General features: G+C 37.1%; 1 protein-coding gene across 1 annotated transcript; it reads right to left on the bottom strand.

The window, feature by feature from the left end:
• Positions 1-1,233: 1,233 nt before the first annotated feature.
• Positions 1,234-17,662, bottom strand: LOC132550943 (hemicentin-1-like). The gene is made up of 8 exons (XM_060215045.1): positions 17,413-17,662; positions 10,530-10,663; positions 10,003-10,117; positions 6,762-6,938; positions 4,861-5,037; positions 2,672-2,836; positions 1,876-2,007; positions 1,234-1,460 (listed from the first exon to the last, which is right to left on the bottom strand). Exons 1-8 carry the CDS (start codon positions 17,660-17,662, stop codon positions 1,234-1,236), a joined length of 1,377 nt encoding a protein of 458 aa, XP_060071028.1.
• Between the last annotated feature and the right edge of the window lie 8,267 nt (positions 17,663-25,929).

Raw genomic sequence — 25,929 nt, forward strand, 5'->3', positions numbered from 1 at the left:
GAAAGATTGGCCAAAGAAAGCAAAAGGAGAATAACCATTGTTGGTAATTATAAAAATAACTGAAGATGAAACATATATACAAAGGGATAAAAAAAATGCGCGTGATCAAACTCAAGAAATATGAAAATCCCGGACTTCTCCCATTCTTCTCCCTCTCTGGAGACACTGTAACTACACTCACAGGTGGATGGCATATATATATTTAGATCAGGATCTTAAACAGAAGCCGGAGTGTGTGACCAGGAAGCTTCAGAATTCAACACTTTGATTTATACTCACCTGAACGTAATTCAAATTAAGTTAGAATTATCAATATTGATTGATATTTGATATGATTTTGATTCTTTGACCACTATTGACAAAAGGACAGATCGAAAGCTGTCATGATTTTAATCTAATTCGAATCCCTCTATGAGCAATTTAGGTCTTTATCAACTGTCAAGCTTAGTGAACAGAAGGGACGTAATTTTGGGAGATCAGAATATTGATATGATGGAATTGAATTTTTAGTCAGTATGCCTGATTTGACAAATATCTGATACCGAGTACTTTGGATGCGGCTGCTCAAATAGAATTCTCTTGTAAATGTTCTGTTAAAATGTTTGCATCACATGTAGTAAAACAACTACGAAATTGGTTAAGTTACATTCTTTATCGAAATGAACACCGATAACAACATTTTGGGGTCATATTTTTAATTAAGGTCTTAATATTGCAGTGCTTACAACCTCTCCAGTCTTCCTGATCTCCTGTTTAACTTGTAATAGATAGCACTCAAATGAATTTTGTTCTTTTATTCTTTCAGTTTTATTTGTTTAAACAACTTGTGTTTATGAAACACTATGCCCCGATTGCAACATAACATGGTCAAACATTTAGGTACCATCAGAAAGGACTTGTCTCAGGGATCATTCATACCAAATATGGGATTGAAACAAAAACAAATTTCATTAGAAACATTTATCAAATTACATGTCGTATGATAGAGTAACGCATGTTCTCTTATGTAACATCCGTTTCCAATTGCTGTCCTTCTGAGTACGATGTACATAATCACTTGTTGCAATGTATTTGCTGTCTAACATTAAGATAACATTTAACCATGGAAATTGATAACTGAAATCGTCCTTGGAATGTCAGGGCAAAATCGTTTGGGATCTCGAATAACATTTCTGTTGATAATTTTCATGTGAAATATCAAACAGGAAATCCCTTCAAGGAACGGTGCGATGATCACACCGAAGAAGTCATGGAACGGATTGGAGAGGTGTGATCTCGACGCCGTCTTGCTGATGACGGCTTGACTCTGTTTCTGACCGTGAAATATTGATAGGCATTCACAAGGTCGACGGTAAAGATGAAGACGAAAGGTATTGACATCATGATGACACCGAGCAGTGTTCCTATTATGGCTGAAGACTTTCGGGAATCTGGGGCGGAAATTTTCTTCCTAGTTGCCACTGCAAGATTGTACAAAAGACACCCAAGTGAATAGCACCTTTCAATGATTTAAAGTTAGATACAGTAGAGCCAAACAATGAATTAAACTGCATCATACAGCTGTATCGTCCTTCTAGGACGCGTCAGTGATGCTAAGGGCCTAAAATGTGAAGCCAATAAGGCGAATGAGGAAATTCCAAAGTGATCAAAAGAAAAATACAAATCTAGACATGGAGATGCAGCAGTCCGATAATTAAATAAAGTTTCTTGTCATACGATAGATTGTTTGCAAATTTCTATTCGATATCAGAAAAAAACAACAGTTTATTGATCTAGAGTAAACATTTTGCTCTGAAGACAACGTTTCTTGTGTTCATATAATTACTTCACTCGCAGTTTTAATGATTTAGTAGTCCAGGCATAAAGGATACTTACTGGCCGTTTGGGTTTTGTCCACTGTCAGTTCCTCTTTTATTTCGTCTATAATGGCGGCTAACTCCGCGATACTAATGTTCTTCACCACAGGCATACGAGATTGGCGACATCTACATCGTTTCTTGAAGTTATCTGTACAAGAGAAAAACAAATTATATTAACACACTTTAGCGTTGTCGAAATGTTTTGACGTTCTATCGATGGCGATTTCTTTTCGCAACTATCGCTTGAATGCTGATCAAGGCGAAGTTCGCAAATTTACCTCTTTTTTATAAAGGGTTGGAGTTCTGACGTTCTATCGACTCCAGATTGATATAAAAAGTCGATAGAACGTCAGAATAATTCGGATTATATCTACTTGATGAACATGAACAACAGAATACTGAAGAAATATGCTAACGTGTGTGAATAAACATTAATCAATATTCCGTGTAATAGAATTCAAGAAATGAATCCTATAATGAAAGCCTATATTTTCAATCGTCTCTTTCTGTCTCCAGATTACCTGAAAAAAATATCTTTTTGTTTGTTTTTGTTTTGTTTTTTGTTTCCCCCTGAATGTAAATTCTAATTGTCTTATTGTAATTGGTAAATGCAATAAATGACATAATGACATACAACACCTATGTCACATCATTTGTGCTCTATAGGGAATAGCGCTAAACTTGACTCGATTGCTTCATCGCAGCATATTGACCAATGATGAAAATACCAGTGTGATTTAATACCGGTATAAAGTAAAACGAAAGACACTGATCTTGTTTATAGAATTCAGTGGCACTGTTAATGTTCCAACCTGGTGTCAATGTGCACTGTTCGGAATTCAAAGGCTTTTCAGGACAGTTTGCTCCTCCATATTGAGGGATTGGATTTGTGCACTTCCTACATCTCGATCGAATGACGTCATTGTTTATGAGAGAACATGCACTCCAATCTCGCCATGATGACCACGCCCCATCAACTAAAGTAAAAGTAATGACCATATATATATCGCAACATTCACATCATACATGTAACCGTCTCCACCAATACATACATGGTATACCGTTACATTTACAACATCCATGTACCGTCACACTCCTTACATATATTTACTTTGTTACTCCCTACATCCATGTACCATCAGACTCTTTATATAGATGTACGGTCACACTATCTACAAACTATCTACAAACATGTATAGTTAATTATGTACTGCTCGTTGCAAAGATAATAACGATATAAATATTTAAATGACTGTAATTAGTATTTTGCGATATGAATGTTGTTTAACAACACATACTCGGACATGGTGTTTCATTACACGTGGCCTCTCCATTGCTGGTACTAGGGTCTGTACAATACTTTCCGTCGTTTTGTGGTGCTGGGTTATTACATATACGGGACCTTGTCTTAATGCCGCTACCACAGGATAATGAACAGGTGCCCCAGTTATTCCATGTACCCCAGGAACCATCAACTTAAAACAATATAGAATCACACGACGAATTAGTTTTTGTCGTTTCTGAAAATGTTAACATATTATCTATGTACCGTCACACTCCTTACACATATTTACTGTGGCACTTCCTAAATCCATGTACTGTCAGAGTCCTAACATATATTTAATGTGGCACTCCCTACAACCATGTACCATCACACTTCTTACATGTATTTACCGTGGCACTCCCTACATCCATGTAACGTCACACTCCTTACATATATTTACTGTAGCACTCCCTACAACCATGTACCATCACACTCCTTACATAGATGTACGGTCACACTATCTTCAAACATGTATAGTTAATTATGTACTGCTCATTGCAAAGATAATAACGATATAAATATTTAAATGACTGTAATTAGTATTTTGCGATATGAATGTTGTTTAACAACACATACTCGGACATGGTGTTTCATTACACGTGGCCTCTCCATTGCTGGTACTAGGGTCTGTACAATACTTCCCGTCGTTTTGTGGTGCTGGGTTATTACATATACGGGACCTTGTCTTAATGCCGCTACCACAGGATAATGAACAGGTGCCCCAGTTACTCCATGTACCCCAGGAACCATCAACTTAAAACAATATAGAATCACAAGACGAATTAGTTTTTGTCGTTTCTAAAAATGTTAACATATTATCTATGTACCGTCACACTCCTTACACATATTTACTGTGGCACTTCCTAAATCCATGTACTGTCAGAGTCCTAACATATATTTACTGTGGCACTTCCTACATCCATGTACTGTCAAAGTCCTAACATGTATTTACTGTGGCACTCCCTACATCCATGTACCGTCACACTCCTTACATATATTTACTGTGGCACTCCCTACATCAATGTACCGTCAGAGTCCTAACATATATTTACTGTGGCATCCTCAAAATCCACGAACCATCACACTACTTACATATATTTACTGTGGCACTCCCTACATCCATGTACCATCACACTCCTTACATGTATTTACTGTGGCACTCCCTACATCCATGTACCATCACACTCCTTACATTTATTTACTTTGGCACTCCCTACATCCATGTACCATCACCCTCCTTACATATATTTACTGTGTTACTACCAACATCAATGTACCATCACACTCCTTACGTATATTTACTTTGGCACTCCCTACATCCATGTACCATCACCCTCCTTACATATATTTACTGTGTTACTACCAACATCAATGTACCGTCACACTCTTTACATATATTTGCTATGTTACTACCAACATCTATGTACCATCACAGTCCTTACTATATTTACTGTGTTACTACCAACATCAATGTACCGTCACACTCCTTGCATATATTTGCTATGTTACTACCAACATCCATGTACCATCACACTCCTTACATAGATGTACGGTCACACTATCTTCAAATATGTATAGTTAATTATGTACTGCTCGTTGCAAAGATAATAACGATATAAATATTTAAATGACTGTAATTAGTATTTTGCGATATGAATGTTGTTTAACAACACATACTCGGACATGGTGTTTCATTACACGTGGCCTCTCCATTGCTGGTACTAGGGTCTGTACAATACTTTCCGTCGTTTTGTGGTGCTGGGTTATTACATATACGGGACCTTGTCTTAATGCCGCTACCACAGGATAATGAACAGGTGCCCCAGTTACTCCATGTACCCCAGGAACCATCAACTTAAAACAATATAGAATCACAAAACGAATTAGGATTTGTCGTTTCTAAAAATGTTAACATATTATCTATGTACCGTCACACTCCTTACACATATTTACTGTGGCACTTCCTACATCCATGTACTGTCAGAGTCCTAACATATATTGACTGTGGCATCCTAAAAATCCACGAACCATCACACTACTTACATATATTTACTGTGTTACTACCAACATCAATGTACCCTCACACTCCTTACATTTATTTACTTTGGCACTCCCTACGTCCATGTACCATCACCCTCCTTACATATATTTACTTTGGCACTCCCTACAACCATGTACCAGCACACTCCTTACATATATTTACTGTGGCACTCCCTACAACCATGTACCAGCACACTCCTTACATATATTTACTGTGTTACTACCAACATCTATGTACCATCACAGTCCTTACTATATTTACTGTGTTACTACCAACATCAATGTACCGTCACACTCCTTGCATATATTTGCTATGTTACTACCAACATCCATGTACTATCACACTCCTTACTATATTTACTGTGTTACTACCAACATCCATGTACCATCACCCTCCTTACATATATTTACTGTGTTATTACCAACATCTATGTACCGTCACACTCTTTACATATATTTACTGTGGCACTCCCTACAACCATGTACCAGCACACTCCTGACATATATTTACTGTGGCAATCCCTACATCCATGTACCATCACACTCCTGACATATATTTACTGTGGCACTCCCTACATCCATGTACCATCACACTCCTGACATATATTTACTGTGGCACTCCCTACATCCATGTACCATCACACTCCTGACATATATGTACTGTGGCTCTCCCTACATCCATGTACCATCACACTCCTTACATATATTTACTGTGTTACTACCAACATCAATGTACCATCACAGTCCTTACGTATATTTACTGTGGCTCTCCCTACATCCATGTACCATCACACTCCTTACATATATTTACTGTGTTACTACCAACATCAATGTACCATCACAGTCCTTACGTATATTTACTTTGGCACTCCCTACATCCATGTACCATCACCAGTCCTTACGTATATTTACTTTGGCACTCCCTACATCCATGTACCATCACCCTCCTTACATATATTTACTGTGTTACTACCAACATCAATGTACCGTCACACTCTTTACATATATTTGCTATGTTACTACCAACATCTATGTACCATCACAGTCCTTACTATATTTACTGTGTTACTACCAACATCAATGTACCGTCACACTCCTTGCATATATTTGCTATGTTACTACCAACATCCATGTACCGTCACACTCCTTACATATATTTACTGTGGCACTCCCTACATCCATGTACTGTCAGAGTCCTAACATATATTTACTGTAGCATCCTCAAAATCCACGAACATTCACACTACTTACATATAATTACTGTGGCACTCCCTTCATCCATGTAACGTCACAGTCCTTACTATTTATTTACTGTGGTACTCCATACATCCATGTACCATCACACTCCTTACATATATTTACAGTGGCACTCCCATCATCCATGTACCATCACACTCCTTACATAGATGTACGGTCACACTATCTTCAACCATGTATAGTTAATTATGTACTGCTCATTGCAAAGGTAATAACGATATAAATATTTAAATGACTGTAATAAGTATTTTGCGATATGAATGTTGTTTAACAACACATACTCGGACATGGTGTTTCATTACACGTGGCCTCTCCATTGCTGGTACTAGGGTCTGTACAATACTTTCCGTCGTTTTGTGGTGCTGGGTTATTACATATACGGGACCTTGTCTTAATGCCGCTACCACAGGATAATGAACAGGTGCCCCAGTTACTCCATGTACCCCAGGAACCATCAACTTAAAACAATATAGAATCACAAAACGAATTAGGATTTGTCCTTTCTAAAAATGTTAACATATTATCTATGTACCGTCACACTCCTTACACATATTTACTGTGGCACTTCCTACATCCATGTACTGTCAGAGTCCTAACATATATTGACTGTGGCATCCTAAAAATCCACGAACCATCACGCTACTTAAATATATTTACTGTGGCACTTCCTACATCAATGTACTGTCAGAGTCCTAACATATATTTAATGTGGCACTTCCTACATCCATGTACTGTCAGAGTCCTAACATATATTTACTGTGGCATCCTAAAAATCCACGAACCATCACGCTACTTAAATATATTTACTGTGGCACTCCCTTCATCCATGTACCATCACACTCCTTACATATATTTACTGTGGCACTCCCTTCATCCATGTAACGTCACAGTCCTTACATATATTTACTGTGGTACTCCATACATCCATGTACCATCACACTCTTTACATATATCTACTGTCACTCCCTACATCCATGTACCATCATTCTCCTTACATGTATTTACCGTGGCACTCCCTACATCCATGTACCGTCACACTCCTGACATATATTTACTGTGGCACTCCCTACATCCATGTACCATCACACTCCTTACATGTATTTACTGTGGCAATACCAACTTCCATGTAACGTCATACTCATTAACTATATTTACCGTTTGTTCTGTTCACTTCTAAAAAATTAACATATTTTTAATTATAGTGTCCTGCTCAATGAAAACCATTGGACTTTCTTGTAAAACGTCTGTCCTTTATTTATATATATATATATATATATGGCAGTACTTTATAATTGTAACAGTTACCTTAATGCCTTTCTGATTGTCTTGCATGTCTGCAGTATCTTATTTTTCTTTCCACACAGAGACCGGTATTTTTTTAAATACATATAATATTTAAATAAAACTGAATCCTTACTTATATCACATTTCTTACATTGGTTAAAATGAACCCAGTTTTGACAGGTGTAGTATGATAAAGCAGACCAGTGTAGTATGATAAAGTAGACCAATGTAGTATGATAAAGCAGACCAGTGTAGTATCATAAAGTAGACCTGTGTAGTATGATAAAGCAGACCAGTGTAGTATGATAAAGTAGACCTGTGTAGTATGATAAAGTAGACCAATGTAGTATGATAAAGCAGACCAGTGTAGTATCATAAAGTAGACCTGTGTAGTATGATAAAGTAGACCAATGTAGTATGATAAAGTAGACCTGTGTAGTATGATAAAGCAGACCAGTGTAGTATGATAAAGTAGACCTGTGTAGTATGATAAAGCAGACCAGTGTAGTATGATAAAGTAGACCTGTGTAGTATGATAAAGTAGACCTGTGTAGTATGATAAAGCAGACCAGTGTAGTATGATAAAGTAGATCGGTGTAGTATGATAAAGTAAACCCGCGGTTAAATTGAACAGAGGATCTCTTTACAGCAATGGTGAAATGACCCTTCCCCCTAACCCCTGCACCTCCCACCATGGTAAAGCGAAATCCCTTTATTTCGCTTCAGTTTGCTTCATTATATTCCTTTACATGTGAAAAAGGTCCGGATATTGACTATAAGGGTCCTCACTTTATCATGGCCATGATAAAGCGAAGCATATCAATAACATTTTTTTCCCCCGATTTTTAAAAGAATTACCCTCGTTCATTTTAAAATGCAGAAATAACCTAAATATGATTGGTCTAGGGAAGGGAGTTTCACTTCATTCATTTACACTCTTAAACAAAAAAAATGTATATCTGGCTTAGGTGAATTTAGGGTGGGGCCGGGGGCTTCACTATTTCGTTGTGGGAAAGGGAAACATTTCTCTATTTTCTTGCGAATTCGCATTTTTTTTTAAAAAACATGTGTGTTTAAAATACCTCAATTTATCAACCATCATTATATCATAGGTGGTGAAACTTATGGTGGAGTGCAGGGCTTCACTCATCGTTATGTTAAAATGAAGAAATTCCATATGGTCTTTTGATTAAGATTTTATTACCAAATTTGTTTTAGATTAACGTGTTCAATTTATTTCCCCATCCCGAGTATATTTTGTGAAACAAATTAATTCGTAATTGGTGACGTACAGCGTATTAAGATGGGTTAACTAAAGTATAAATAGCACGACATAGGATTTCAGTAAAACTGATCAATGGTCCTCAAAAAGAACTTAACTGGACACAAAATTAAAACAAATGGGCAATAAGTTTGTAATTGAGGGGTTTTAGGTACTATATTTGGCACACCGTTCCTATATCCTAGTTTTTAAATGAAGATAAAGCTATGATCTTGACACAAAACGTCCACCAAAGAGCAATATCTCTCTCATTAAGTGGTAGCAGAACCCGATACAAGTACTTCCTCTTAGTATGACAAATCTATACACCAAGTTTCATTGTCCTTGCTTAATTGAAAGCAAGGCTGTATTCTGGACACGATATTATAACAAAGATCATTAACTCTGTTTTTAAAGGGTTGCGGCACAAACGTTTGAACACTGCACATCGCCTTACCATAAACCAAGTTTCAAAGTCCAACATTAAATACAATCAAAGTGAAGTCCGGGCATGAAAATTTAACAAAGGGCCATGATTTAGTTGTTTAGGGCCAAGAGTGTGGTATATTGCACATCGCCTTGCTATGACCACTGTACATACGAAACTACATAATCCTTGCATAACTGTGGGCAAAGCTATGCTTCGGACAAAAAAGGACGGACAGACAAAGCGGCGACTATAATTCTCCCTCGAAAATTTGCAGGGAACATCGAAATAATGAAATGCTTCACTATACGGTCATGGTTAAATGCAGCCTCCGTGCCCAACATTAAATTTTCCAATCCCATACCATAGGTGAAGGAAGAATATAAAGCAAACTGATAGAATGTTAAGTAAAATATAAGTCTGCTTCACTATACCATGAGGAGGGGTGGTGGGGGATGTAATTTGTGTTACTTTGCGTTAGGCTTATTTGCTTCACAATCACATAGCACTCCGAGAACTGAAATCAAAAATGATTTCTGGGTTTACTAACCGACACAGTGGACGATCAACGAGTTGCTATGAAAATAGTCTTCGTTGCTGTTTACGCAGTAGCCTAAAGGGCTGCAGTAATACTTTGAACACTTGGCTTTGACCATCACTTCTCTCTGGAATATGTACATATGTAAGTAATCACTTGCTAGCAGTCGGCATACATTGTAGACTAATGAATGACTGTAAAAGACAAAGCACATTGTGTAGCACAATTTTACCGGTGTGAAATTAACAGAATCTTTCAATGAAACAGGAAAGTAGTTATTCATCCCTGTAGGTGAGTTATTGAAGGGTATTGTGTGTAAACAAAACACGTGAACGGCGTATGGATAGTGACAAGGCTCGCGCCTTAGACACTTCACATATTGTGATTTAATATTACACAAATTAGTTTAAATGTCATTAAAACGACAAATTAGATTATTCTCCTGATAGCTTATATCATACTTAATAACAAAGGTTGTGGAGTAAGATGAATGTTTATTAATTTTTTACTATTTTCGGACAAACATGATTCAATTTTACCTTTGACTCGTAGTCCGAGAATTCCATCAGTTCTGTAAAAAAACATCCTTTCAGGCATTCGTCATAGGCAGCACGTTTTTGTCGTTGATGAACACGAAGAAATGTCTTGGCCTGAGATTCACCGAGTGTTACTACTAATACAAAAAACAAGACACGAGAGAATTACGATAAAAAAAGAGTCATGCCAAAAGTTTACAAGTTTATTGGATGTGACAAAAACGTTACCATCAGCAGTTTCAATAAAATAAGTCTTTGATGAAATATGATCAGAATACGTAGAAGAACAAAAAATCAAAACCTAACAGTAACAAGGAAACCAAGATACGAATGCATAAAAATATTAGGGAGGAAGAAAAGAAAAACATAGAGAGCCTAGTAATGTACGTGGTTTTCTATGCGCTATGTCCATAGTTTGTCATCACACCCAATGTCATTTTAATGGGGACATCTTTGTACATAAGACGCTGGTTACTACCACACGGAACAACATACGGGCGTCCGGTCGTATGCAATCCAGAGCAATTAGGGTGAAATGTTTAGCGAATGGAAGCAACCACGAAGGCACAGAACTGTCCGATTCGAATCATCCCAAGAAAACACAAGCCGCGGCGGGTAGGAAGCTTCGAACCACGGTCCTGTATATCCGTATATCTATTTACAGTGTCCATGTGCTTTTCATGGTTTTCTGAGTTTCAACTTATAGGTAAACTGTTTATCCATTGCGTCCAGGTACATTTATGTTGAAGTGTGCATACTGTGTGAGGTTGCACGTGAAAGTGGTATTTTTGCGTATACGTGGTGATGTAGTTTTTTTCGGGGCTTGTTTACTTCCTGTTGCTTAACGTCCTTTTAACAGTCTGGGTCGTTTAATGACGTGCCAGGTTTGGATGGTGGAAGAAAGTCGGAGTTCCAGGAGAAGGACCATGGACATGTGACCAATACCCCATGTAGGCCTCTCGAACCCGTGACCCAGAGATAAGGACACCTTGGGCGCGCTACAGGAGTTGGACCAATGACGTACCGATATCAATGTCCGTCTTTTCGTCAATTATTCTTTTATACTGTAATTTATTTCGACAATTGACGACCCTAATACCATGTATCCTTTCTGTGACATTTTATTCCATTGATTCTTATCTCGTTTCTGAATTGTTCATTATCGTTTTGACAATGATTTATTTTGCATTGCGCAGTCCTCGTTCAGTATGTGCGAATTCACATCATAAAATGTATCTTTCAGAATATTTTATTGTCATGGTGGTATTGACAGTAGGAATTGGGCAACAGGCAGAGCCTATGAAAGCCCTCTCCTTGAAAAAAAATAAAATGTATCGCGATGTCCATTGTCATTGAAGCGGAACCGTGTCAGCATTACGTTACAAATGGTGTATTAATATTAATATCTGTTTAACGGATGTCCCTTTTTTGAGTTTGCATGTTTTATGATAATATAACTACACCGATGATTCACCACTTGTATTATCAATTGCTTATTTTTGCAGCTTCCTATGTTGTTATTCAATATAAAGTTCAGTTATACACTGAACATTGTTTCATACACACGAACAATATACTTAGTATGACATAAATATTGCATAGACATAAGCGCAGTATGGCATCCTCATTGTGTACATCTTCAGACTTGTTTTAGACTGTCAGTTGCGCAATGATATTATGATCACATTTCTCTGACATTGTTTCCTTTTCCTTTGAATCAACATATAGCCACATTTTATTTACTAAACAGATATGAAACGTGTTTTTCATTCTACAAATATTTCCTGAAGATTTTAGCTTTAAAATCATTTTCATAACATCCATTTTATAATTTTAAGTATAATCGATTCCTCATTGTTGCTATGGAAACCAAACATAATTATTTCTACGAATTCTTTGAACTGGAACATCAGCAACTTAATTACAACAAATGTCTATGACAGTTTGTACATGAACACATTAAAAGAAAAGATGGTATATATATTCATCATCCACTTTACAAAAAAACTATTTCCGTTTTAATTCCAAAATTTATATATCATAGATTTTGGTGTGTATAATATTATTCAACATGTATTTTATGATAGCCGCATAGTATCATTTGGCCTTCTCAAAAATGGTAATATTTCGTTTGGAAATGCTCGTATAATTCAGGTTAGTTCCGCTTTCCACTTACGCTTATCAATGTATTGCATACAATGTATTTCCATATGTTCTTTGAAATATTTTCAAACAATTTACACTAATTTAAACTTTCATCGATGCATATAACACATGAAGTCCCCCAAATCATGATAACAACCCCCAAACCATTCTTAATCAATACATAATTAAATAGATAGATAGATAGATAGATAGATAGATAAAAAGCACCAACAGCAGATGTGTTCCTAACTAAAACTGTTGAAAACATGCGATTGAATTTTCATAACTCACATTATACAAATGAAACAGATTTTTACAGATCTGAAATATTGACAATGTTATATTTGATATGTCGGGCATGCATTTTGCATTAAAAATATGGAATGAACATAACCAATGTTAATGTATTGAATTCCATGTTGCATTTACAATTTTCATTATTGTGTAAATAAATCTATTTTATTATTCAATACATACGATACAATATCAATAATATACATCCCCTTTTACTTAAATTCAGAGGCAAATACGTACGCTTGACCAGATCTTTCTTATCGTTCCACACAAAATTCCAAACTAATGACACAATTTCTTTCAAATATTTCTCCCAAGTCCTAACCCTGGCCCTATTAAGATTTGTTTCTCGTACAACGCGAGATTTCTACTTTTTAAAATTGAATACACGAATTTGTTTCCGTTATCTTACTTTTTCAACCATCGACGACATAACCTTGATAAACCGCAAGAGTTATCATATTTATAAGCGACCAATTGATCCCTCTGTAGATTGGCCAAATATATAACCGTTGTTTCATTTAAATTAATGTTTGATCCTGAAGATTTTCATATCAATTCAGAATGTTTGAGGTGTCCAATATGGATTCTTAAAATTCACGTGTCGTCCGCAAACATGTTGATTGTAAACCAGTTCGGAAAATCCACTGGTCGAGCTGGTGACTCAATATCTTTTCCCGTTCGTTCGGGAGTCGAACCCCGAGCACATGCGCCACTTGTCCACGAACAAACGTTCAACTACCATTTGAAATCATAATTAACTTTCATGATGTAGTTAAATTTCAATATTTTTCAAATCGCTGTTTCATTATATTTTCAAGTTATCGGTACTTCACGTTAGAATTAAGAACATTGAACCCTTAAATGTCTTTTCTGATAGTTCAGGTGGTTTTATTATTTAAGGTACTATAGGAAAAATATTGTCTCAGTGTCTTAATAACGTTTAATATCAGTATAATGTTTATATTGATGTAGCTTTTGCTTCTTGAAGGCGATACTTTTAAAGTTCGAAGTTCTATCCGTTCTTCTGTCCATCTAATAAGCTTGTTTGCGTCAAATCATATGATTTAAAGACTGTATAGAATGACTAGACGAGTTTTAGCATGTCCTTTTCACGTTCATGAAACCAAAGCCAAGGTCAAAACGAAATTCAAGATCACATTCGTCGACAATATCAAAAGTCGAAAATTTGTTCCATGCTAGATTATTGATTCTGGAGCATATATTTTATTTAACCTGTTTTAGTAAAACTTCGATAAATACAGGCTTGATTAGATACAGGAAAAAGTCAGCCGAGCAAATGGTGCATCTATGACATTTCAATATGATGCCATAAAAAAATTACCCATCACAGGCTTTATTGTTCAGGGACAAAACCTTGAAATGAAGTTTGCTTTCTGCGATCTGACATAACCCTAAACAAACAAACCAAACGGTGTTCCGCTAAGTATACAACATATATTTGAAAAAAAAAAAAAAAAAAAAAAAAATAACAGAAAAATGATACATATATAAACAACAATATACAGGAACAAGCGTGTTTCAGAAGAAATCTAATGACTTCAGTAAAATATTCCTACCTTTCTTCAGTAAATATTTCCTTAGGTCGGCATCCTTAACGTTATCAGTGTGATATTCATTTCCCAGTTGGTGACATTCTGTCAACACTGAAATACATTTAAACCTATCAGAATGCAAGTCATTCTTTGCAAGTCTACAAGGATGCGTTTAATTCTGTTTCCGGCCTGTTAAATCTGTTTGAACTATTTATTTATCTTTAAAATTTCATTATATAAATAATTTCTTTACCCATGCCATAAGCAGTTTTCAGTAATTAGCTAGATGTCTTTGAGACATAAACAGCGTAACTTATAATATGAGCGTTACTATCGTTTTAGCGTGAGGTCTGTAACAGTTATATATTTTGATAGAAATGTACTGCGTAACCTAAACAGACTAAAACAAGACCTTTAAACATAATATAAGGTAACATCAACCCTGAAACAAACATTTGTATGTGTTTATCATTTATTTATTTATATGTGATTCTAAACTTATTTTAAAATACATATATGTACATTTAATCTTTATCAACTTCACTATCGGTACAAATTTGAATTAAAAGAACAAAATATACATTTGCGAAATTTAACCAGTTAGAAATGTTAAAGTCATGGTGAAGTTTCAGCTATCTAGCAAAATAATTTCGTACTGCGTTTGTAACCGAATCTAACGACATGAATTAAAATGATGAAGTTGTATTCGAATCATAACAAGGATATTCCAGCACCAATTAAATGCCATTTAAATGATGGTTTAAAACATGAGTAAAAATATCTTACCTAAGATACTGTAGAGTAAAAGATAAGCAACAAATATGGCTGTTCCCGAAAATCTTGACCATTTGTCTTGATCTGGAAATGTCACCATGGCGTCTAAGGAGTAAAACCTTCTAGTGAACTATTTAGTCTACATACTGGTAATGAGGTAATATAGAACAGGCCTTATATAAATGATATCTTTATCACATTACTGTGCTATAGACACACAATTTCACGTGCATAACATTTTTCAATGAACAAAAGTTAAACAAATCATAGCTGTCAATAATTGTCTATCGGTCGAATATGTATCAAAACATATTATCTTTAAGAACGTATATAATTAATAGGATATTTCTATGGGAGAATTAAGTTACTGAATTTGATATAACCTTACAATAATCGTTATCTGCCACAAAACAGGAATGATTGGGTTTTAAACAAAAGACAGGCTGGTGAACACCCATTGTCTCAATTCATTTCAATAAAAAAAATACTCGCCGACGACTATAATGTGCATTATGCCGATATATAATATTTACAGCATCTACATCATGCTATTGTAAATCAATCAATATTTAATAAAGATATCGTTTGTTTCATATCTGACTAGATCGTAATGATAATTTCACTAAATAATATCAACAAGGGTAATCATGTAAAAGAGATTCTTTTGACGCAGACCTTTGATGTTCAATATTTATTTACGTATGGCGTAACGGTTATGGATATATGGTATATGTTTCTTATCAGCGAGACTTATCTAGTAAACTCTGCACGGCTTATACTCATAGAATCTATTGGGAATTAGGTTCACTCCAAACGTCAGACAGCCACTGATGGAATCTAATGACACATTTGAAATAATGCCACACAGTCAATTTTTCATAACGTGATTTCAACGTTAAGAAATGGCATCCTGACAGTTTCATTTCATCGACGATATTTTTTCAACATTAACAGTAAAATCCTGATGTTAGAATAACACTATGGTTCTAAACGTTCTAACACCAGATAACGTAAAAGAAATCAACGTTGGAATGATGTTATAGTACAACGTTAAGATATTTTTAACGCTATTTCAATGTTATCGATATTATGTTGATGTTAACTAGACGTTGCATCTTTTATATATATCATAATTATTGTTACTTTTCGAGCGTTTATTTTTAACATTGAAATAACGTTAGATGGTAATGTCGTTTGTTTACATTCAATTCTGGCAATATATATCATATCTGCCACGATAGATCCTAGAGGGTTCGTTACGTCCACCTTTGTTTGATCTTCGATGTTCGAATTAGATCTTTTCTCATTAACTTTTAAATTCAAAGATGGTCGCATGTTGAACAATTTGTTTTTTTTCTCTCTCCAAAAATAAAAGAAAACAAGGGACCATGGAAATCTTCATACAAAGCTTGTGAAATAGTCCTCCAATACTCTCAGGAAACAGCATTAGCAAACTTTAATGGTAATAATGTAAGATGACTGCCAAACTATTTTGCTTTTCTGATCGGTCTGTTAGACTGATAGCCTTCACCTGCAGGTCACGTCGACTTACTTTCAGTGTAATTGTTGTACAGCTAAATATAGCTTACAGGTTCGAATGATGATAAATACAGTCTGGGAAGAATTTATAGGATCTTGCTTGCTAATTGATCTAAAACTTGTACAAACTTAATCAATGCAATATTTGTTGTTGAAGCATTTGCGCAATCCGCACCTTACTGCCACTGAATCTGCCCTTCATACCATAGGTACTCATAACCATCATATCCATGCAAAACCTGTAAAGAAACGATTGCAGGAAGTCGGTCTGCAGGCACGTCATCTGTTTGTAGATCTGTCCCTTACCGCTTCACGTCGCCAGCGTTGTATGGCTTGGATGGTGGCACATGCCCCCAGAATATTCACATTGAGGCAGTGGAAGCGGGACCTGTTTACTGATGAGTCCCAGTTCACCCTGTTTCAAGCAGGCGGCCGACGTCGTGTATTCCGACGTCGTGGAGAACGTTTTGCCGCCCGCTGCGTAGTAGAGTCGGGTAGGTTACTTTCACTGCCGCTAGGTATAGAGATGAGATCCTCCGAGCCAATGTTGTCCCTTTATTGCAGCAAAACAACCTCACATTCCAGCAGGATAATGCTCGGCCCCATGTAGAGAGGATATGTCGCGACTTGCTCACAACAATATCCACCCCCTGGACTGGCCGCCATACAACCCCGACCTATCCCCATTGAGCACTTGTGGGACCAGCTGGATAGACAGGTTCGACGTCGCGATCTTACCCTTGTTACTCTGGCCCAACTGAGAGCAGCCCTCTTGGAAGAATAGGCCAACATTCCAATGAGGAGGATGAACTCACTCATGAACTCCATGCCCAGGAGAAAAAGGAATGTGGAGAGAGAGAATGGGGACATATCCGGTAATGACTAGCCACCTCCCACAATCAGTCCATTTCGATTTCAGATAACAAGAGTTCTCTTTCAATTCTTTGCTTGTATCACCATCCCTACCGATAAACGTAACTGCCTGTATCACCATAACTATCGATACACGTAACTGCTTGTATCACCATCATTACCGATACACGTAACTGCTTGTATCACCATCACTACAGCATTCACGTGACTGCCGGTATCACCATCAATACCGATACACGTAACTTCTTGTATCACCATCACTACAGCATTCACGTGACTGTCGGTATCACCATTACTAGCGATACACGTGAGTGTTTGTATCACCATCGTACCGATACACGTGACTGCCAGTATCACCATCATTACCGATACACGTGACTGCTTGTATCACCATCACTACCGATACATGTGACTACTTGTATCACCATCACAACCGATACACGTAACTGCCTGTATCACAATCACTACCGATACACGTAACAGCTTGTATTACCATCACGACCGATACACGTGACTGCCTGTATCACAATCATTACCGATACACGTGACTGCTTGTATCACTATCACTACCGATGCACGTATATAATTGTATCACCATCACTACCGATACACGTAACAGCTTGTATTACCATCACTACCGATACACGTGACTGTTTGTATCCCCATCACTACCGATACATGTGACTGTTTGTATCACCATCATTACCGATACACGTGACTGCCTTTATCACCATCACAACCGATACACGTGAGAGCTTGTATCACCATCACTACCGATACACGTAACTCCTGGTATCACCATCACTACCGATACACGTAACTGCTTGTATCACCATCACTACCGATACACGTAACTGCTTGTATCACCATCACTACCGAAAAACATGTTTGTTTGTATCATCATCACTACCGATACACGTAACTGCTTATATCACCATCCCTACCGATAAACGTAACTGCCTGTATCACCATAACTATTGATACACGTAACTGCTTGTATCACCATCACTACAGCATTCACGTGACTGCCGGTATCACCATCATTACCGATACCCGTAACTTCCTGTGTCACCATCACTACAGCATTCACGTGACTGTCGATATCACCATCACTAGCGATACACGTGAGTGTTTGTATCACCATCACTACCGATACACGTGACTGCCAGTATCACCATCACTACCGATACACGTGAGAGCTTGTATCACCATCACTACCGATACACGTAACTGCTTGTATCACCATCATTACCGATACACGTAACTGCTTGTATCACCATCATTACCGATACACGTAACTGCTGGTATCACCATCACTACCGATACACGTAACTGCTGGTATCACCATCACTACCGATACACGTGACTGCTTATATCACCATCACTACCGATACATGTGAGAGCTTGTATCACCATCACTACCGATATATGTGACTGCTTGTATTACCATCACTACCGATACACGTGACTGCCTGTATCATCATCACTACCGATACACGTGACTGCCTGTATCACAATCATTACCGATACACGTGACTGCTTGTATCACCATTTCTACTGATACACGTAACTGCTTGTATCACCATCACTACCGATACATGTGACTGCTTGTATTACCATCACTGCCGATACACGTAACTGCTTGTATCACCATTTCTACTGATACACGTAACTGCTTGTATCACCATCACTACCAATACACGTGCTTGCTTGTATCACCGGTATTACCGATACACGTAACTGCTTGTATCACCATTACTACCGATACATGTGAGAGCTTGTATCACCATCACTACCGATATATGTGACTGCTTGTATTACCATCACTGCCGATACACGTAACTGCTTGTATCACCATTTCTACTGATACACGTAACTTCTTGTATCACCATCACTACCGATACACGTAACAGCTTGTATTACCATCACTGCCGATACACGTAACTGCTTGTATCACCATTTCTACTGATACACGTAACTGCTTGTATCACCATCACTACCAATACACGTGACTGCTTGTATTTCCATCACTACCAATACACGTGCTGCTTGTATCACCGGTATTACCGATACACGTAACTGCTTGTATCACCATCACTACCGATACACGTAACAGCTTGTATTACCATCACTACCGATACACGTAACTGCCTGTATCACCATCACTACCGATACACGTAACAGCTTGTATCACCATCACTGCCGATACACGTAACAGCTTGTATTACCATCACGACCGATACACGTAACAGCTTGTATAACCATCACTACCGATACACGTAACTGCTTGTATCACCATCACTACCGATACACGTGACTGCTTGTATTTCCATCACTACCAATACACGTGCTGCTTGTATCACCGGTATTACCGATACACGTAACTGCTTGTATCACCATCACTACCGATACACGTAACAGCTTGTATTACCATCACTACCGATACACGTGACTGTTTGTATCCCCATCACTACCGATACATGTGACTGTTTGTATCACCATCATTACCGATACACGTGACTGCCTTTATCACCATCACAACCGATACACGTGAGAGCTTGTATCACCATCACTACCGATACACGTAACAGCTTGTATAACCATCACTTCCGATACACGTGACTATTTGTATCACCATCACTACCGATACACGTAACTGCTTGTATCACCATCACTACCGATACACGTAACTGCTTGTATCACCATCACTACCGATACACGTAACTGCTGGTATCACCATCACTACCGATACACGTAACTGCCTGTATCACCATCACTACCGATACACGTAACTGCCTGTATCACCATCACTACCGATACACGTAACTGCTTGTATCACCATTACTTCTTTTTTATGTATCTATCACCATCACTTCCGACACATATTAATTTCAGAATATTTTATTGTCAAGATCATGACGAAAGCATATGAAAGCTGTATACATAAAAAAACAAGTATACAGGTACATCGATCATGCAAATAGTCAGTAAAAGACAGAAAGATACTAAATAACAATGAGACTGGAATATCAAAATCTAAAATGTAGTTTTAAATAAATAAAGACGAAACACTATCATCAAATAACATTAAGGAGTGAATTTTGTTTTTAATTATGTCAGGATTAAGTCCAAATGTCCCCTTAAATGGAGGCAGGAACAGACTCAAGCTGTCCACAAACTCGCACTATCCGCACGTTTACCATCCAGACCCAATCTTGAGATATTTGTAGATTGAATTAAGGAAAAATAAAGGACATTCGGTTTCGGTAAAATATCTCTGAATTAACATAAAAACAGATATATTCATATCTTCCTAAAGTGTATGAGAATCTTCTAGAACCATTGGAGTCTTAAGAAGTAAAGAATCTTTTAGAGTAGAAAATAAGCTTAGAAGTTGTTTCAGAATAGTGAAATGAGGACAATAGATGGAGAAGTGAGTATAATCAGCTACAGGATGACCAAAGTAACAAGGAATTAAACTCGAAATTCAATAAATCTTAAATCAACTTACAACAGAGTTGTTCAGTCGACGTAAGATCGCAATAACAATTCTGTTTCTTTAATACTTGAAAATATCAGCTCTGGTTATGCCTTTTAGAGCACTTGTGAATGTCATGGTTTGAAAAGGGGGGATGTATTAGTGAATTAAGACATGGAAATTTTGGGGAAAACTAGTGTTATGCTGATGAGTCATTGCTAAAGATACAGCAAAGGGTCTATTGTGTCGAAGAAGATAATGATCAGTTCTGTTATTGCAAAAAGGATAAATTGAATCTGTTACATGAGGAGGAAACCTGTGTTTCAAATTCTTCAATAGGGCTATTTTAATGCAAGTGTTTCGTATCAGACACAATATATAGGGTAGGATGATTTGTACATTGTCTCAAGCCACAACTGACGTATATATATCTGCTTCACTGTCATCACAGACACGTGTCTGTTTGTATCATCACTGTCACACAAATATGATAGTATCAGCACCAACACATGCAGCTGTATCACCACAGACACATGTGTGTGTTTGTATCACCACCGACACATGTGTGTGTTTGTATCAGCACCGACAAATGCAGCTGTATCACCACAGACACATGTATGTGCTTGTATCAGCACCGACACATACAGCTGTATCACCACCGACACATGTGTGTGTTTGTATCAGCACCGACAAATGCAGCTGTATCACCACCGACACATGTATGTGTTTGTATCAGCACCGACACATGCAGCTGTATCACCACCGACACGTGTGTGTTTGTATCAGCGCCGACAAATGCAGCTGTATCACCACCGACACATGTACGTTTGTATCAGCACAGACACATGCAACTGTATCACCACCGACACGTGTGTGTTTGTATCAGCACCTACACATCAGCACCGACACATGCAGCTGTATCACCACCGACACATGTGTGTGTGTTTGTATCAGCACCGACACATGCAGCTGTATCAGCACCGACACACGTGTGTGTTTGTATCACCGCCGACACGTGTGTGTTTATATCACCACCGACGCATGAGTGTATCTGTATCACCACAGGCACAGCCACCGCTGTCACATCTGTCTATATCACAACCGACACTTTTATCTGTTTGTATCACGACTGGTACACGTATCTGTATTATCTTTGACACGTGTTTCTGTATCGTCGCATACATGTAAGCGTTATTACCATCACAGGTCATCAAACAGATATCACAACCGAAAGATAATGTTCACTGATATTGCCAACGACATATCTTAAATTGCTTCAAAAATGTCACCTGATATGCGCGTGTCATTACCAGCACTTTCAATTTTCTTGAATCAGATACACTGTGTGATTTGCTCATTTCTTTGGGTTGACCTTCACCTTGTTGCCTTTGTTCCGGAAGTATCGACAAACGGTCACGAGATCAAGACCACTGATGACTAAGACTATCATTGTCAGCATAACGGTTCCCAAAACTCCGATCGCTTTTGTTGACGACCTTTTATCGACGACAGATATTTTCTTTCTGACGGTCTCTGTTTAAAACAAAAGAGGAAAACATCAATGTTTAAGAAGCCTTATCTACTGACATGATATCTTATTTTTTAAGGCGATGATGTTAACGAAAACACACGAAGCAGACTGTTAAAGATTATACAAAACTCACGTAGGTGAATAGTAATCTTAAATATGAATCTATAATTAGATACCACAGAGCCAAACAATGTATCCAACTGCGTCTTATAGGTGTTTCGTCCTTTTAGGACCCGTCAGTGATGCTAAGGGAATTGATATTGGCACAGAGGAAGCGATTAAGGAAAATCAAAATTGATCGACAGAAATAAGTAATCAGTGATTTTTTTACTCTTTCCTTTTCAACCATTGAAAATGTATCTTTATTTTTTTCTTTTCTTCAAAAAACAAATACAATTCATCACCCATCACCAATCCTTGGTATCTTTAGAAAATGAGACACCCATACGAGCTGAGAGTTACCAAGTTGACCCAAGAACGAGATGAACAAAGGAGAGAGGTTGTTATCACCTATGTCTACAAAATAATATCAAGAGGTGAACCCAACTGTCTTGGACATCAGAAACATTTCAGAAAAAAAGTATCGACACCATTTATCTCCGACAAAAATTCTTTACTGAAATAAGATGTTCCTATGGTATAAACGGTTTTTTCTACACATGTCTTGCACAAATTATTTCAACTTCTGAAAGTTAATACATTGTTTTATGCTCCTATAGTACAATGTCCGATCTCCTATCCTGTATGTTTTACCTATAAGTGACATTACTACAGATATAACTATAATAACTATTTTTAGTATTGATAAGATCCAGTACACGTACTTGACAATTTAGAGACGTCGACACCAAGTTCCTTTTTGATTCCCTTCACCAGTTCGATAAGTTCCTCAGCAGTAATATTTTTGATTTCAGCTATGCGTGAGACGGGACAACGGCACGGCCGGCGCAGGGTAGCTAATGATTATCAATCAAAGAAATAATACATGATGATTCAAATGTACAGCGGTTACATAGCAATAAGATGTAGTATGTAGCATTTTTTTCACAGACTCGAGTTAATTAATTTTTAAAAAACGAGCTTTAGCGATGCCGCTAATTAATATGCCAAACCGACAGTTTCAGAAATAAATGTACAGAGACAAAGTAACCATTTACAAGTCCTAATGAGAATCAAATTGATTTGTTATCTTGAAAGAAAAAAAAAGGAGAGAAATCAAAATGAAATTAAAAATATTAACAAAAACAATCATGAACTACGTTTTACAATTTTTGTGAGTGCAATCAATCAATCAATCATCAATCAATTCTTTTATTCCTCAACAGTGAGATTTACAAGGAAATATCAAAATTCAAATTTAAGCAAAAGTTCAAAAAGCTCAAAATCTTATCTTTTTACATATATTGTCACTTTGAATCACATCACATACTATGATGAGATGCACCATCTACTTAAACATCACATCTTGCGGTTGTTTTGCGATAAAATGTTTTTGATGCGGTGTCCAGGAACTCAATGCCGTCTCTAAGGAAGAGAAAGTACTGATCGTCGGATTCGAAATATTGTTTAAATGTCGAGCAATACATCCCAAGTAACAGTCTCAGGGAGTGTTCATGGAAGAGGTTATCAATGTAAATACAAATATCCGTTCCATATGAAACAAGGACATGTTCCGTGAACTTAGTTCTACTTTTCTGTGTCACAGAACACTTAGATGAGAAATGGAGAATCGGATCAATGTACAGTTCTTTGCATTTTTCACATTCCGATTCTATCCACGTCGGAGTATATGTTAACATTTTTGCAACACATCTTGACGATTTTGAACACTTTAACTTCCATAGTATATGAGGTGAACAGTAAGTATGGTGAGTATCGTGATATCGTAAAAAGTCACGGTCACAGTGCATTCTTTCTCTTAATAAAGTATCTTCTTTTCGATTGATAGCATCTCTGACTAATTTCTTCCAGGGAAACTTTTGTGGAAAAGTGTACGTTTGAAGATATGATTGAAGGTACTTCAGAAGATCATAGTTTGATAATATTTTTACGATATCCGGTATGAAGCCAGCTTGATGAGTTGGACTGTTTTCAAGGTACTGATACAAGCGCGACAGAAATATTTGCTTTGAAAGGGTGTTCGTAGGGAGATCGATCAATGAGCGAAGGAATAAAAGTTTCTTTCTGTCTAACTCCGCAGTTATTCTATGTATGCCGAGCATGGATTCGGCTATGTCGGACCGCGTTAACTTATGAAAATACTTTTCTATCGCTTATATTTATGCAGCTTTGTTCTACTGAGGGAAATGTGACTGTGTAATTCATTCCACAAACATTCATGTCTGACTGAACCAATAGACACATTGGTAGTATTGTCTTGCCACTATAATATAAATGGTACGAAGTATCACATAACAAAAAGTTATGTCTGTATGATCATCCTAATATACAAGCGATCGATTAACTTATCATAAATACCAGAAAGATCTCAATGAGTAATGCTTCATTTCCTTAGACTATATCTAGTTGGATTTGTCCGACGCTAGCTTGCCTGCTCCTTGTTCAATGTTGTAGTCACGCCATTGCTTACTTGAGATGACAAGGACTCGTTTGATGGGTTTTGATAAATTATAAGATTCTTACTCTACCGAAGACTTTATTCTCAAGTTTGTTTTTATTTTGCCTTCGATTTATCGATTTTCACTTTGATTTAATATTTTCATAGTCCTGTTTTATCATTAGGTTCACGAACGTGCATTTCAATATTCGAGGAAAACAAAATTGAAAAAAAAAAGAGTTTTAAAGCATGTGATAATTGAATATATATAACGTGCCTAAATGATATAGCAGAAAATAGAATTTATGGGTTGTCTTCATCGTTTTATAATATTTGATAATACGCTTCTCCATAAATGTACAGATACAATATTGAACGTTGAAGGTTTTATGTAGAACTCAACAATTAAACGAATCACTTACATTTCGGAATGTCGCAGAACTCCGACTGTGTGCGCTGATGAGGGCATTGATCTCCACCATGCGCCGGGACAGGGTTAGTGCACGTGCGACATCGTGTTCTTGTGACATTACTGTTCACTATCGCACACCTACTCCAGCTTTCCCATGACGCCCAACCACCATGAACTTAGAAATATACATAAAATGATTGACAATATACATTAATCCACTTCACATATTACGTTCCGCTATAAA

This window comes from Ylistrum balloti, unplaced genomic scaffold, assembly GCF_031769215.1.
Source record: "Ylistrum balloti isolate Yb309-2 unplaced genomic scaffold, AGI_CSIRO_Ybal_v1 Utg370158, whole genome shotgun sequence".
NCBI classification, from domain to species: domain Eukaryota; kingdom Metazoa; phylum Mollusca; class Bivalvia; order Pectinida; family Pectinidae; genus Ylistrum; species Ylistrum balloti.

Excerpts from the sequence above, each read along its gene's own strand:
- LOC132550943 (XM_060215045.1), bottom strand. The coding sequence starts at position 17,662 with ATGGAGTTCATGAGTGAGTTCATCCTCCTCATTGGAATGTTGGCCTAT. Across the intron at positions 5,038-6,761 it reads TAATGAAACACCATGTCCGA|TTGATGGTTCCTGGGGTACA; the intron begins GTATGTGTTGTT and ends TATTGTTTTAAG. Across the intron at positions 2,008-2,671 it reads ACAGTGCACATTGACACCAG|ATAACTTCAAGAAACGATGT; the intron begins GTTGGAACATTA and ends TCTCTTGTACAG.